Here is a 14,713-nt window from a genome sequence, read left to right on the forward strand (position 1 = left end):
ATGAATAGTGGCAGGTCATTTAGAAAAATCGCCCTGTTCTTTTATGATTTTATTATCCAAAAATAAACAGTTGAGTGGTACTACCGTAATTGTAAAATAGTTTGGGGACAGGATAGTAAAAAATGACAGGACAACTACGTGGCGACCTGGGGTTCCAGTCTGGTTCCACGGACGCGGACTTACGTCCAAAAAACACTGACAGCCCACTCCTCCACTGTTACTCTAGCTAACTCAGCAATAATCGACAACAAAAATCCCCAATTTTTAACAATCTTCAATCTAAATCCTCGATCTTACCACAATTGGGTCAATTGATGCCGGAATCCGTCGCCATGTTGTCGGAAGACACTATCCCCAAGTCACCTCTCGATAAGCCGCTCCAGCAGCTCACAGAAGATGACATTTCTCTGATTACCCGCGAGGACTGCCGCCGTTACCTCAAGGAGAAAGGTAATGCTTATAGTTGACACTAGACCATAATTTAAGCGTAGAATGAAGGTTAAATTGCAGAAAAGAAAATAATTTAGGAGATGCTTGATGTTATATGTTTTGACTAGGAATTTGTTTGGGTGTAGGGATGAGGAGGCCGTCATGGAACAAATCGCAGGCGATTCAGCAAGTGATAATGCTCAAGAGGCTACTTGAAACGACGACGTCAGATGCTGAAGCTGAGCCTCGCAAAAAGCTCTACATTCCCCGTCCTAATAATGCTAGTAATGAGGACGATGATAATCCTCAGCGCGTGAGTATTTTTATTTTTTTTGTTATGGTTGTTAACATTATAAAAGGAATAAAAGATTCTTTGCAGGTTCTGCCTTGAAATTAGTGACACTGTTGAATTACCTATATATTTACTAGTTAGTTATCACATTGATTATATAAATATAGGTTTCTGAGGGAACACTTGAATCAGCAGAAGAGAAGCTGCTATTCCTGGGAAAGGATCTGGGGAAACCTGATTCTTCTGGTGATCTGTCTGGGGGCTTGGTTGCCGCCAACAGTGAATCTGCTCCTCCTAGGTGATTTTTTGTTTTTCACTCTTTAGTCAATTATAAGCACATACTCAATTATCTTAATATATTAATAATTTATTTTAATTGGTTATTAGTTAATAATGTACTCCATGTACCAGTTACTCTTGTTGAGAGTTGACTTTTTTGCCTTGTAGAGTGTAGATCATGTTGGATACAATCAAACATAAGAATTTGTTTTTTTTTCTGCAGTTTAATTTTCATCCGATATTTATATATCTTTTAAGATTTTCTTATCAGCTGAAGATAAATCAACACTGTTCTTTGGATTTTTGTTTAGCATTTTTGGTGTGTCTTGTATAGTGATTCATCAATGGAACTGCTCCACAATATTGCTGACTTATTTCACTTGTCCATTTTCCTGAATTTAGGAAGCATAGCTGCCTTTAAGTGAACACAAATGATTAGATGCATGCCTGGAAGCTTTTAGATTCCAAATATTTCATTTATGTGAGAACAAGGGTAAAAATATATTTGTCACGAATTACCTTTCCTTGTCTATGATGTATTCTGTACACATCTAGTGTTGATGCTAATTCCACCTACAATTGAACAAATGAACAATGTTAGTTATGGAGTTAACTTGAAATCAAAATGAAAAAGGAAAAAAATTGATGAACAATAAATTCCCCTTTTGATTCAACTCAGAAAAGTTCAATCCAACACCACAAAGGCAACACCAATTGGAGACTTTTTCAATTACAGAGACAGAGGCACACAAAGGCAGAAATTGAGTTTCTTTTGCAATCACAGGGAGAAGCACACAAAGGTAGAAGCTAGGTTTCAGAAATGCACAAAGGAAAAAAAGATTTCTAGAAAGAATCCGCTAGATAGACTTCAAGAAAACTAAAAATGGTTATCAAGGATAAGGATAGTATAATCATTGCAACCATTTAAATCTCACGTGATTTCAAATTATCTCCAAAGTTGGATATTGAGCATCTGGCCCAATGGGTTGATTTTCTCTAAATACCCAACACATTGTGTGGATTTATAATATTTTTCAATCTTGGGCTTATAGCCTATGAAGACAAATGGGCCTTGTTTTCTATTATTGCGTAAGGGTTATTTGGGCATCACTCACTAAAATATCCAACAACCTCCACCTTGAACCTAAATTAACCTGCGAGTTAGATAAGATAACAAATAACTTAAGGAAAGAGACTTACAAGTTTGTACAAATGTTTAGAAGATCAAGGTAGCTTCTAAACTTTACCAATGGGAGCACTTTAGTTCCTATGGCTGCAGGATTATATTCTGAAAGGACTTTCTCAAGTTTTACCAGTTCTTGAGAAACCATGTCTCTAATGAAATGCAGTCTAACATCTATATGTTTAGTACATTCATGAAAGACAGGATTTTTGCATAGATGAATAGCAGATTGACTATCAGAATATATTGTCACATTGTCATTAAAAACACCAAGTTCATTTAATACATCTTTAAATCACAAAGATTTTTTAAAAGCTTTGGTAGCAGTAATATATTCTAATTCATTAGTGAATAATGCAACAACATGCTGAAGTTGTGATTTCCAGCTAACACATGAATTACACAAAGTAAACATGTGAGAAAATGTAGATTTGTTATTATCTTTGTCACCGGCATAATTAGAACCTTTCAATTTTACTCCTTCAGTACTAAACTTATATATCAAGCNTGTAGATTTGTTATTATCTTTGTCACCGGCATAATTAGAACCTTTCAATTTTACTCCTTCAGTACTAAACTTATATATCAAGCTAGTATTGCATGTTCTTTTCAAATATCTAAACAGCCATTTTAATGCTTCCCAATGTTTGGGACTAGGGTTAGACATATACCTATTAAGTGTACTAACAGCAAAGGCTAAGTTAGGTCTAGTACACACCATTAGATACATCACAGAACCAATGACATTTGTATATGGAATCATTTTCATATATTCCTGTTCCTCTTCATTAGCAGGTGATTGTTCTTTAGATAATACAAAATGATTAGCTAAAGGCAATGTAACAGGTTTGCATTCATTTATGCCAAATTTGTTCAAAATTTTCATGATATATGGAGACTGATGAAAAAATAAAAATGAATTAGACGTATTTCTTTAAATTTCCATGCCTAAGATTTATTACCTAGGTCTTTCATATCAAATTCATTACTCAAAATAGTTTTTATATCATTTAACAATTTCAAGTTGGCACCAATCAAAACCATATCATCTACGTATAGCAACAAAAACGTACAATTATATTTGCATTACCTCAATAGTATAAGCAATGATCAAATTCACTTCTTTTAAAACCAACTTTTTGAGCAAACGAATCAAAACATTTGTGCAATTGTCTAGGAGATTATTTTAGACTATACATAGAGCGTTTAAGAAAACACATATGATTAGGTTTTTGTTTATTTTCAAAACCTTTAGGTTGATCCATAAAAATCTTTTCATCGAGTTTCCCATGCAGAAAAGCAATTTTAACATCAAGTTGTTTAAGTTCCCAATTAAAATGCGCAACTAATGCAATCATAGTCCTAATTGTGATATACATAACAACTGGAGAAAAGATTTCATTATAATCTACCCCTTCCTTTTGCGTGTAACCTTTGGCCACAAGTCTAACCTTAAACTTTAAAGCTTCTCCTTTGGTAATTCCCTCCTTAAATTCTAAAAACCCATTTTCACCCAATAATAGACCTATCTTTAGGTCTTGGAACTAATTCCCATGTCTGATTCTTATTGAGGGAATTTATCTCTTCTTTTATTGTTTTCACCCAATTGTCAGATTGTTCACTCCTCAAGGCTTCTTCATACGTATTTGGTTCCCTATTAACTAGTTCTTCATAAGTAGCATAAGCAAGTTTAAAATCAGACTCTAACCTTTTAGGCACCATGTATGTTCTTCTAACTTTGTCTTTAGCTAACTGGTAATCAGATAAAGGATTTTGCTCTCCTTGATATTCATCTATAACCTCGTATCTCCCAATATTTTTACTCTGATTATCTTCTAATTCAAGATTTGATGCTCTACCTCAGTTAAGGTGGTGGGGGTTTTGAACACTTAAAGACCTTAAATCCACTTGAGATTCGTCACCAGTGTTTTCTAGCTGTTTTTCTCTCAAGTTGTTAACTTGTGATTTTAGACTCATTAAATATAATATCACGACTAATGATGATCTTAACTCTAGTTTAACTTCTGTCCCAAAGCCTATACCCTTTAACTCCTTCAGGGTATCCTAAAAAAACACATTTCTTAGCTCTAGGTTCTAATTTTCCCTCATTTTGATGAGAGAAAGCAGCACATCCAAAAGTTTTTAACATAATATAGTTAGCACATTTACCATACCATTTTTCATGTGGAGTATCACCATTTAATGCAGTAGAAGGTGTCAAATTAATCAGATAATACGCAATCTGATGAGGACATCAGACGACGTTTACTTATTTTATTTAAGCTTTATTTATTTTCTTGGACTATTATTTAAATTTGGACTTGTATAGGTTCGGGCCCAAGCTCGTTAGGGTTGCTTTACTATTTAAACCTATTTTGCATTGTAATTTTCAGTTGATGATGAATGAATAATTATTTTGGTGACTTATGGCGTATCCCTCCCCTTATTCTACCCTCTTCTGTTAAATTCTTCTTCTTTCCCCCCTTAATTCCCTTATTCTTCTCTTTAATTCCCTCTCCCTATAGATCTGTTTTATTTCTCAATTAATTGTCTCATTGGTGTTGCATCACAATCATAACAGTTCCACCTCAAAAAGATTTAGAAATATCGGAACTCAACATCATACATCTAACTTTGTCAAGTAAAGTACGATTCATACGTTCAGCCACCCTGTTTTGTTGAGGTGTATAAGAAACAGTTTATGTCTACTAATTCCACATTCTTCACACATATCATCAAAATCTTTAATACAAAATTCTAGGCTATTATCAGTTCTTAGGTATTTTTTCTTTTTGCCAGTTTGAGTTTCAACTTGCAATTTTCATATCTTGAAATTTTTAAAGGTTTTAGTTTTATCCTTTAACAGATAAACCCACATCCGACGAGAACAATCATCAATTATGGACAAAAAATATTTATTACCACCCATTGTAAGATTAGTAGCAGGCCCCTATAAATCAGTATGAATATATTCCAAAACTTTAGTAGTTTTGTGCATGCCAGATGAAAAAGATGACTTATGATGTTTTCCAAGGACACAATGATCACAAAAGGGCATATTAAACACAGTCTTTTTCAAATACACTTTTATCATTTAGTAATTTAAGTCTTTTAATACTTATGTGAGCTAATCTATTGTGCCACTTGTGTGTATCATCTTTGTTGGTCAAATTTATAGAGGAAGATGAATGTTTAATAATTTCAGCAGCAGTCACATAAATACCGTTTCTTTTAATACGTTTACATGTGACAAGAGCATTCTTAATCATTTTTAACATGTTTCCAATTTTACCAGAAAAACCATCGATTTCTAATGCTCCTACTGAAATAAGATTCCTAGTCATTTTAGAAATATATCTGACTCCATGTAATTTAAACACATAACTAGTGTTAAATTTTAACGTGATATCACCAATTCCAGCAATTTTATATGCATGATTATTGCACAAAAATAGCATGACCACTTTCAGATTCTTGCAAATTTTCAAACTAGGTTTTATGTGATGAAACATGAAATCATGAACCAGAATCAAGTATCAATTCATGTAAATGTGATTTCACAGTCAGATTTATTTCAGTAGGTTCAGATTTTAATAACATATAAACTTCACAGCATTCATCAGAAGTAATAACATTTGCCTCATCGTGAATCTTTTCTTTTTGTTTGTTTTTCTCAACATAACAATCTTTAATGAAATGTCGAGTTTTACCGTACCTATAGCATTTTCTACTTTTAAATTTACTTTTTGACCTAGATAGACTTCTACTTTTCTTTTTACTATCAGATGCGTATCCACTTTGGTTATCATGAGTCCTAGGCTAAGACCTACCTATCATCATATGAACCTCGTCACTTTTTCTCTCGACTCTTTTGGGTCGCATTTCCATATTTTTACTTCTTAACAAGTCCATGACAATTTTAGATGTTAAAAGTATCTCTCCGGTGTTTAATAGCATTTTCAACTTCTCTATAAGTGTCAGGAATAACATTTAACAAAATGATTGCCTTATATTCTTCAAAGACTTTCTCACCACAATTAGTGATATCTTGCACAAGTTTATTGAAGACATCCAAATTGTCATCCAAATCTTTTGAAGAATTGATGTTGAAGCTGAAAAACTTTCAAGTAGAAAATATTTGCTTAGAGTGGATTTAGACACATAAAGCTCTTCCAATTTTCCCACAATTCTTGAGCTGATTTTAATTTAACATCAGACAAATGTAAAATGATAGAAGTATATGTCAATTCATCCAAAAAAAATTTCTTCAGTAGTCAGGTTTGTAGGAAAAGAGTAATCAATATCTTTAGAAACTTTTTGTTGAACAAGAATACCATTTATTTTTTGTTGTCAAATTGAAAAATCTCCTTGACCATTAAAGATACCCAACTCAAAGTGATATGTCGACTTTTCACCCAAAATGTGCACAGAACACAAATTCATATATGTAAAAGGCACAGGTCACATAGATTATACGGAGTAACAAGATTTCTATGCTTTCACAATAATACGCTATTCCAGAACCCCAGGATTTCGAGAGAATCACGTTCTCAGATCAAGGGAAGAAACTAGAATAGGAGTCTGGGTATAAGTTTAAAATAATATGAGATTAAATAACACAACAACGTACAACAAATAAATCTAAAGATGACAGAGAATGGCAAGTAATCTTAGGTTCTACCAACAAGTAATGGTTGCCAAATAATGACAACTCCCAATCCTAATGATTATCCCACACGATAATCTGCTGGTGCGATAATGTAAAAGTTTCAATCAATTTACGAGAGCGGACCTATCTGAGTCCGTAAACTACGAGAGATGCGAATTTACTGCTTTAGGGTCGCGATTTTGGCCTAAAGTAATTCAGTAAATATATATGGCAATTGTGACTGTCGACCCATCAAGGGCAAAATCGTCCAATTTTTTCTTTGTAACCTGAAACGGAAGACAAATTATATCAGTGCATTCAGGAGATCGAAATAAGCAAACTACCTGAAAGAAGCTTGTCGGAATTCCCCTCCACACGTTGTTACAGGTCGCCAGTCATTGCCAGAATCACGTACCGTCTTGTAAGAGGCGCCTCCACCTGCAGAGCTCAAATATGTGCTCAGATTTTCTTCTAGATCAATGGTTTGGCTGGAATTTGCAATTTTCGGTTCGGCCCTTTTTGAAGAAACGCGATTTAGCTGGTTTTGCTTTGATTTCGGGTCTGATTTTGGCCAGAAATTCCACCCCCACCTCGCTCTGATACCAAATGTTGATGCTAATTCCTCCTACAATTGAACAAATCAACAATGTTAGTTATGGAATTAACTTGAAATCAAAATGAAAAAGGAAAAAAACTGAAGAACAATAAATTCCCCTTTTGTTTCGGCTCAGAAAAGTTCAATCAACACCACAAAGGAAACACCAATTGGAGACTTTTGTAGTCAGAGAGACAGAGGCACACAAAGGCAGAAACTAGGTTTCTTTTGCAATCATAGGGAGAAGCACACAAAGGAAGAAGCTAGGTTTCAGAAATGCATAAAGAAGAGGCCGGTTTTGTTGTGTAGAAAGTGAGGCCAAGAGACTCCAATTTATAGGCAAAGGAAAAATAGATTTCCAAGAAAGAAGCGGCTAGATAGACTTCAAGAACACTGAAAATGGTTACCAAGGATAGTATAACCATTGCAACTATCTAAATCTCATGTGATTTCAAATTATCTCCAAAGTTTGGTATTGAACACCTAGCCCGATGGGCTGATTTCCTCTAAATACCCAACAGAATTGGGTTACATCAATTGTGTTGTGGATTTATAATATTCTTCAATCCTGGGCTTATAGCTTATGAAGACAAATGGGCCTCGGTTTTTCATCATTGCCTAGGGGTTATTTTGGCATCACTTATTAAAATACCCAACATCTAGTATTGGCTATACATTGTTGGGTCTATGTCACAATCCAAGTGATATTGTGCTGTTGATTATTAAATGCATTCCATATCATGGGATCATGTTACATACCTGATTATGTTGGCGTGCACTGACGTTTCCATGTTTTAATTTGCATAATTTGTATATTGGCCAAGAGATATTCTTGTGCGTGGATTAAAAATAAGTTGCTAGTTTAGGTGTTGCGTTACTGCAACTAAGCTCCATTTTGTTGGCATTTTATGCTAACATGTATTTGCAGTGGAATACCGTGCTTGTGTGCTCTTTGGTATCTTCATATTGTCTTATTCTATGGTGTTCGTTGTGAATATGTTCACGGCACACACCAAACAGACATTGATGTGGTGGTCAGCAAACCTTGTGAAGAATGCTTCAAGAGGGAGGCTGATGGTAGGGATGATGACAGCACCATAAAAAAGGGGTTGATGGTGCTGGGTTTGCTAGGTGGTGATAGTGCAGTAAGAAGGTGAAGCAGTAACATTTAACCCCTGTTTGGTTTAGATAAAATAAGATTTTTAGTGAATTTTGATTAAATTTAATGAAATGTGTCATTGAAAAGTTGATAAAAGTTGTGGATTCCATGAAATGTGTGTAGTTGAAAATGAGTTTGGAGGAAAAATGAGTTTGAGAAAATGGGGACCAAACTGGGGCTTATGTCATATGGAGGGGATTAACAAGTGAGTCATATTCATTGAAGAATGCTTTTATCTAGTGATCCCTTGGAGTATTTGTATTTGTTCCTGTTTCAGAGAATCTTTTCTGCATGAGGGAGACAATATGTTCCCTATTGAATGTACTTTCTAAGAAATATCTGGAGACTGCATGTGATGTAACTGCTCAGAACACTGTAACTAATGCTTCTTAGAAAATTTTATTATATTTAATCTAGGCAATAAGGAAGATCTCATGAAAGTGCAAATTTAATTTCATTAGAGTCTTTATAGTTAATCACTATAAATGAAAACATTTAGCAGCAGCAGATAAGTAATTATCATTATTTATTCATTTACTCGTGCAAGTTAAATCTTGTTGTCATTGAAGAAATTAGATTTATATCAAGATTAAGAGATTTTACAAGTGATGCAATTAAGCTTGAGTAATCTTCTAGTGCAAGGCTGTATGCAGATTATTTGATTTGAATTAATATTGGCTTGACCTTAATTTCTGTATCTATGGCTTTTATGAGTTCGTGACAGAGCCTATGTAAGAAGTGTTATTTTAAGTTACCATGCATACAGTGCGTAAAGTTTGTGCCATACTTGACACTGATGTTTCTTCTAGATTGCTATTTCCCTTTTTCATAAGTTGATGGTTCTTCTTAATGGTCTCAGAACTGTGGGTTCAGCAAATATTCCAAGAGGACAAATGACAATATTTTATTGTGGCGAAGTGACTGTGTATGATGATGTGCCAGCTGATAAGGTGTTGGAGCTTCTTTGAATTGCAAATATATTGAGGCAATTTCGATGTTTCAGTCTTTAACTTGTTTTTCAGGTACATGCAATTATGCACATCGCTGCAAACCCACTCCAGTGTCCTCAGGAACCACCATTTGACGGCACTGTAACAGTGCAACCTTCGCCATGCCACTCACAGGCTATTGGTGGCAGTGTATGCCCTGATTCTGCAGCAGTACTCTCACCGACTTTGCAGACAGGTGATTTAAATCTCAAGTTCCCTGTTGGCTTTCATGTCTTTCTGAGCCTCAAACATATACTTTTCATAACTATAATTTGTTAAATCTGTCTGTGCCTCTAAAGAGACTCTCTCTTTGGAACTTCCTTACCAAGATCATTTGATTACTGAATGGTTGAAAAATTCATAAAATCTCTCTCTCTCTCACACACACATGCACGCGTGCGCACACACACACACACACACTCATGTCAACATTGAAAGCTTTTTATCACATTAGTAGTTTGAAAGATAAATACAGTATTCTTACTTTTTATCAAATAACTCGATTGGTTACTCGCGCTTTAGAATTGCTGGAAGTTCCTGAGGAGCCTTGATTATCTGAAATTTGATTTCTATATAAACAAGTTCCCCAATAAAATTTCTTAACATTTTTTTACAGCAAAAATGAGTGACAACTCTCGACTGCATGGGGAAGAAAGTATCATGCTTCATGAAGATTACGCTGGTGACGTTTTGGATTTTTTGTCTGCATTTAGCATGATTCACCCAACTGATTTTGATTCTCATTTTCAAACAAGGTTGTAGACGACCTGTTTCCCAAAATAGAACGATGACAAAAATGATTTTGATTCATATGACTGCATCTTGCACTTAGGAGGTCAATAAGACTGAATTGAGTGTTTCTTGATTGCAGAATGTGTAGAAATATAATATTTGCAACAATTTTCTGTGTAGTCGGAGTGAAAAAGAAGAAAAAGATTAGAATGGTAGATTTTGTCCCAAGGAAATTCTAGAAGTCTTTGGACTATTGGAGTTATTTAACAAAAGATTGAATTTTGTACATTAAATCTCAATTGTTCGGTCGTTTGGTCTATCAATCTAAGGATCGTAATTATTTAAAGGCCTCCAAAAATAGAGACCGTCACTTTAAAATTATGGGTTGTTTGACAAAGCTTTTGATAAAAGTTTTAGCAGATTTTAATAAAAATTCATAAATTGTATGGTCGACAAGTTGATAAAAGTTGCGGGGTCCATGAAATGTGTGGTTAAAGTTGATGTTATACATCGAACGAGCACTTAGTCGAACTATCATCTTCCATTTGGAAATATTCGTGAAATTTTTTTATTATAGAATTTTTTCCACTGTTGTTAGAACTTAGGATTTCATATGGGCCATTTTGGTCGTATCCTGGATTCTACTTCTGATTCTAGATTGACCAGAATAATTATAATTGAAGCCTCATTTGTATTAGGGAATTGTGGATAGGCTTGCTATAATTAAAAAATAAAAAATAAAAAAAAATAAAAAAAATTCATTAAATCTAATTCCAAAAAACCCAAGCAATTGAATGATGAACAACCGAAAAGTCTCCATGCTCATAAGAATCTTCCAGATATATTTAGGAATCCCCTTTTTTTTTTTTTTTTTTTTTTTTTTTTTTTAAAAACAAAATTAAAAAAAAAAAAAAAAAAAAAAAAAGGAAAAAATGGAAAGGAAAAAAAAAATACTATTTCACTCATTGAATTTTTTTTTTTAAAACCAGAATTAGATTTAGCTAGCATTGTAGGATTGATTAATTAGGTTGAATCCATATCATTCCATCATGGTCTTATAGACTTGATGCGCAAGTTCTAAGTCCTCGCACAAAATCAATGTGTCTTGTTCTCACAAAACCCATGTGCATGCACGTAGGGGACACATTCAAGTGGATCTGCATGCTGAAATTAGTGAAGCGCATGTAAATTAGTTTCTCATGAATAGGTCATTGAACACTTTTTCAAGTGTGGGACAATTAGATAATACAAGTTGAATGTAAACGTGACTTGTATAGTGGAATATATATGTACCAAATTAGTCTCTCTAAGATAGTTATGGACTAATATAAACTTTCTTTATTCTTACTTGTATATATACTATTTTGTGATAATGAAAATAATTTCTCTTCCAATAGTTAACTATACTTGTTTCAATTACTTTTACATTTGATCTCGTTCCTTTTCAAACACATTTATTTGGAAATTTTCCTACAATATTAACTATTTTTTTTTGGATGGGTGGGAGGTGCGGTGTGTTGTAGGTTGTTTTTTCCTCAATTTGTCAGTGTCTTCCAAAATAAAATAAAAAAAGAAAGAAAAAAATTGGTGAGAGTTGTTTCCCGAATCCGAAAGAGAGTACTTCCAATACCTAACAAGTGTAGTATGGTGTAACAATTGGATTGAAAAATTGAAAGATGGGTATGTGCTGGAAAAATCATCTTCGTGTTATCAGGAAAATTAGTAATCTATGACAAGAAGAAAAGCAAAGAACTAAGTGACAATCTAGTTGATCCAAGAATATTGTCCTGTATTCTTTGCCAAATGTCATTCTGATGTAATTTCATCTTTCAAACAGCGGAAGGTCCATCAGCCAGAAAAGCATCAGTTCAAAGATATCTTGAGAAGAGAAAAGACAGGTACCATAAACATTAAGCTTCCTTCTGTTACTAACAGAAAAGAAACACGAAAAGTGCTGCTTTTCTTTCATTCCTCATATCTCCGTTAGATGAAGGTTTAAGAGCAAGAGAAAGATAGGAACGAACTCGTGTGCTGGGTTGGAAGTATACGTTAACCATGAAGTAGGTAATCAGATACCAAATGAGCACTCAAGGAGAAGTGATGCATGTTCCCCGCCCCAAATCAGACCAACTTCTACGCCTACATGGTGCGGCTTGGTCGACTTTTCTTATCATTAATATATGGCTAGAATGATAACAAGGGTTCATATAGTGCTACTGTTTGTGCCATTTGTTGGTTGATGTTACAGTCTGTTATTTTTTGCTATAAGTTGGAATATAAAATATCAACTTACAGCGCAGTATCTACATCTTATAAAATGATTATATTTTACACTAGTTCAAAATATTGCTTGTCATTTTAATTCTATTTGTGACATGCTGGAATTAATTGAAAGCACAAGAAAAAAGAACCCGAGATTGTAATGATGGATTTTTTAATATTGATTTCAGGTTTAATGTACTCGAGAAGATGAGCTGAGGCGGCCATGATGGTTGTTTGTTTCCCACTATGATGAGGATTATGAAGCCATTTCAATTTTTGATGGTCAGCTGAATCAACATGAGATGCTGCATAGATGTGCCTCATGAGAATTCATTAGGTACTTGTGTCCATAGTAAGGGGCTGCTGCTATTTCAGTTCAACGAAGAGAAGAGCAGAGTCGTTATTTTTATTCCTCATAACCATGTTTTAGCGTTTGAAATCGATGTATGAGAGAATGATTTTTGGCTTCTTGCCTTCTTTCGGATTACTAGTATCATTTGGTTTATTTGTTGCATTAATTGGCAAGGATATTTTAACTCGTTCATGTAACTGATCCTATATTTATTGGAAACAAGCTTAGTTTGATGTTGTTGGATAAATATGTGATGGAGCACTACAGCATTAATCCTTGTCTTGTTTGAGTAATTTGTACGTGTCTGTCCCTTGCTGTTTATTCATATGGTAGTTACTTAACAAGAATGAACGATGTAAAGTTGTCCTTATTTAAAGATTTAAGTCCAATTGAAATTCATAAGCATCCCACACTATCATGTTGGAGGAATCCTCTTGGATTGATGTACTCGGTCAACAAGGATGCAGGATGTTGATGCATCTTCAAGCAACTCGATCGGGTGGGCCTCGTTTGAGGGAATTAGGTTCAGTTAAGGGGAATCGACGTGGTGCTGAGTTCCAACACACACAATCATTCGCACTCCATGCAAAATGCAGAATAAGCTCATGTTTGGAAACCATTAAAAATGAGTTTTTAAGGAAAATGGATTTTGGGGAAGTGATTTTTTGGACATTGTGTGGTTAAAAAGTAGGAATTTTTTTTTGTATTTGTATGATGGAAATTTTTTTGTATTTGTACGATACTTTGTTGCGAGAATTTGTGGTTGAAAATGAATTTAAGAAAAGAGAAAAGAGTTTCGTTTTGATGGTTGTCAAACATGAACTAAATAGATAAAATTTTAAGGGTAGCTCTAACTACATCCATGCTTTTTATAAGTATATCCACTTTTAAAAATAAAATTTTACTATATTTTTTAAGTCATATATAAATTTACTTAAATAGAAATAAGTAATAATGAAATCCACACCTATTTGTTAAATTAGTTACTTCAATTCTACGCAAATCATCAAAATTATATTCTGCCTGACGGCAAATTATAATTGGCAATTGGCTACTGTTCAGTTTTGAGTTTTACCAACAAACCCCAACAGTTCTTTTGTTCTTCTTCTTCATTTTCTCATTCTTTTTTTTTTCCCCATTTTTTTCAAAATCAAATGATGACGGGTGGCTGATGATTTTAGGTTGTGTTTGGACGTGGCTGTAGGGTGGTGGGTTTTGGTTTTTTGTGGGTGTGGGGTGAGTGTTTGAGGAGGAAGAACATGTCTTGATTTTGTCCAATGACACGATGAGCAGCACCTTGTTGCCGGAGAAGAACGGAGGAGTGGGATCGGAGGGGGACCAGGGGGGGACATTGGGATTTGGGAAACTGGAATTTGTCTTTTGACTTTTGTTTTTTTTTTTTAAAGTTTTAATATTATTCTAAGTTTACTCATATAGAAATTTGACATCCACTTACGGATGATCCAGCAAAGTTATCATTTGTATGATTGCTTTAATAATAAAATTGCCTTCTTTGGGCCAAAAAAAAAAAATGTAGTCTCGGATATAATGATGAGTTTGCCAATCATAAATGCCAGAAACGATTATTGTTTGTAATCCAATGATAATTATTTTATCTCATTTTAAATATCCCCTGTTTTGTTCTTATTTCATTCATTTGTTTTGAAATAGTTTATGATTTTAGAAATTGTATAAATCTATAGTGTTAGGAATCTATTTAAAGTAGAATGAATATATAAAATTCACGTGAATATATAATATTTAAATGAATGGATTTAATAAGGGCAAAATTG

The 14,713-nt window shown here is 34.0% G+C and overlaps 1 protein-coding gene across 6 annotated transcripts; it reads left to right on the top strand.

The window, feature by feature from the left end:
- Positions 1-184: 184 nt before the first annotated feature.
- Positions 185-13,169, top strand: LOC111388442 (protein TIFY 4B-like). Of its 6 annotated transcripts, none has more exons than XR_002701566.1 (9): positions 185-450; positions 576-742; positions 889-1,019; positions 9,445-9,535; positions 9,608-9,770; positions 10,191-10,256; positions 12,144-12,204; positions 12,294-12,452; positions 12,757-13,169. XR_002701566.1 is itself a non-coding variant. In XM_023013144.1 (9 exons), the coding sequence occupies exons 1-9, from the start codon at positions 315-317 to the stop codon at positions 12,782-12,784; spliced, it is 996 nt and encodes a 331-aa protein (XP_022868912.1). In that variant the 5' UTR covers positions 185-314; the 3' UTR covers positions 12,785-13,169. The 6 variants fall into 6 exon arrangements, 5 of the variants coding, with proteins under 5 accessions (XP_022868912.1, XP_022868914.1, XP_022868913.1 ...); XM_023013144.1 differs by having other exon boundaries at positions 12,300-12,452; XM_023013146.1 differs by lacking the exon at positions 12,294-12,452.
- The last annotated feature ends 1,544 nt before the right edge of the window (positions 13,170-14,713 follow it).

This window comes from Olea europaea, unplaced genomic scaffold (genome assembly GCF_002742605.1).
Source record: "Olea europaea var. sylvestris unplaced genomic scaffold, O_europaea_v1 scaffold4924, whole genome shotgun sequence".
Lineage (NCBI taxonomy): Eukaryota > Viridiplantae > Streptophyta > Magnoliopsida > Lamiales > Oleaceae > Olea > Olea europaea.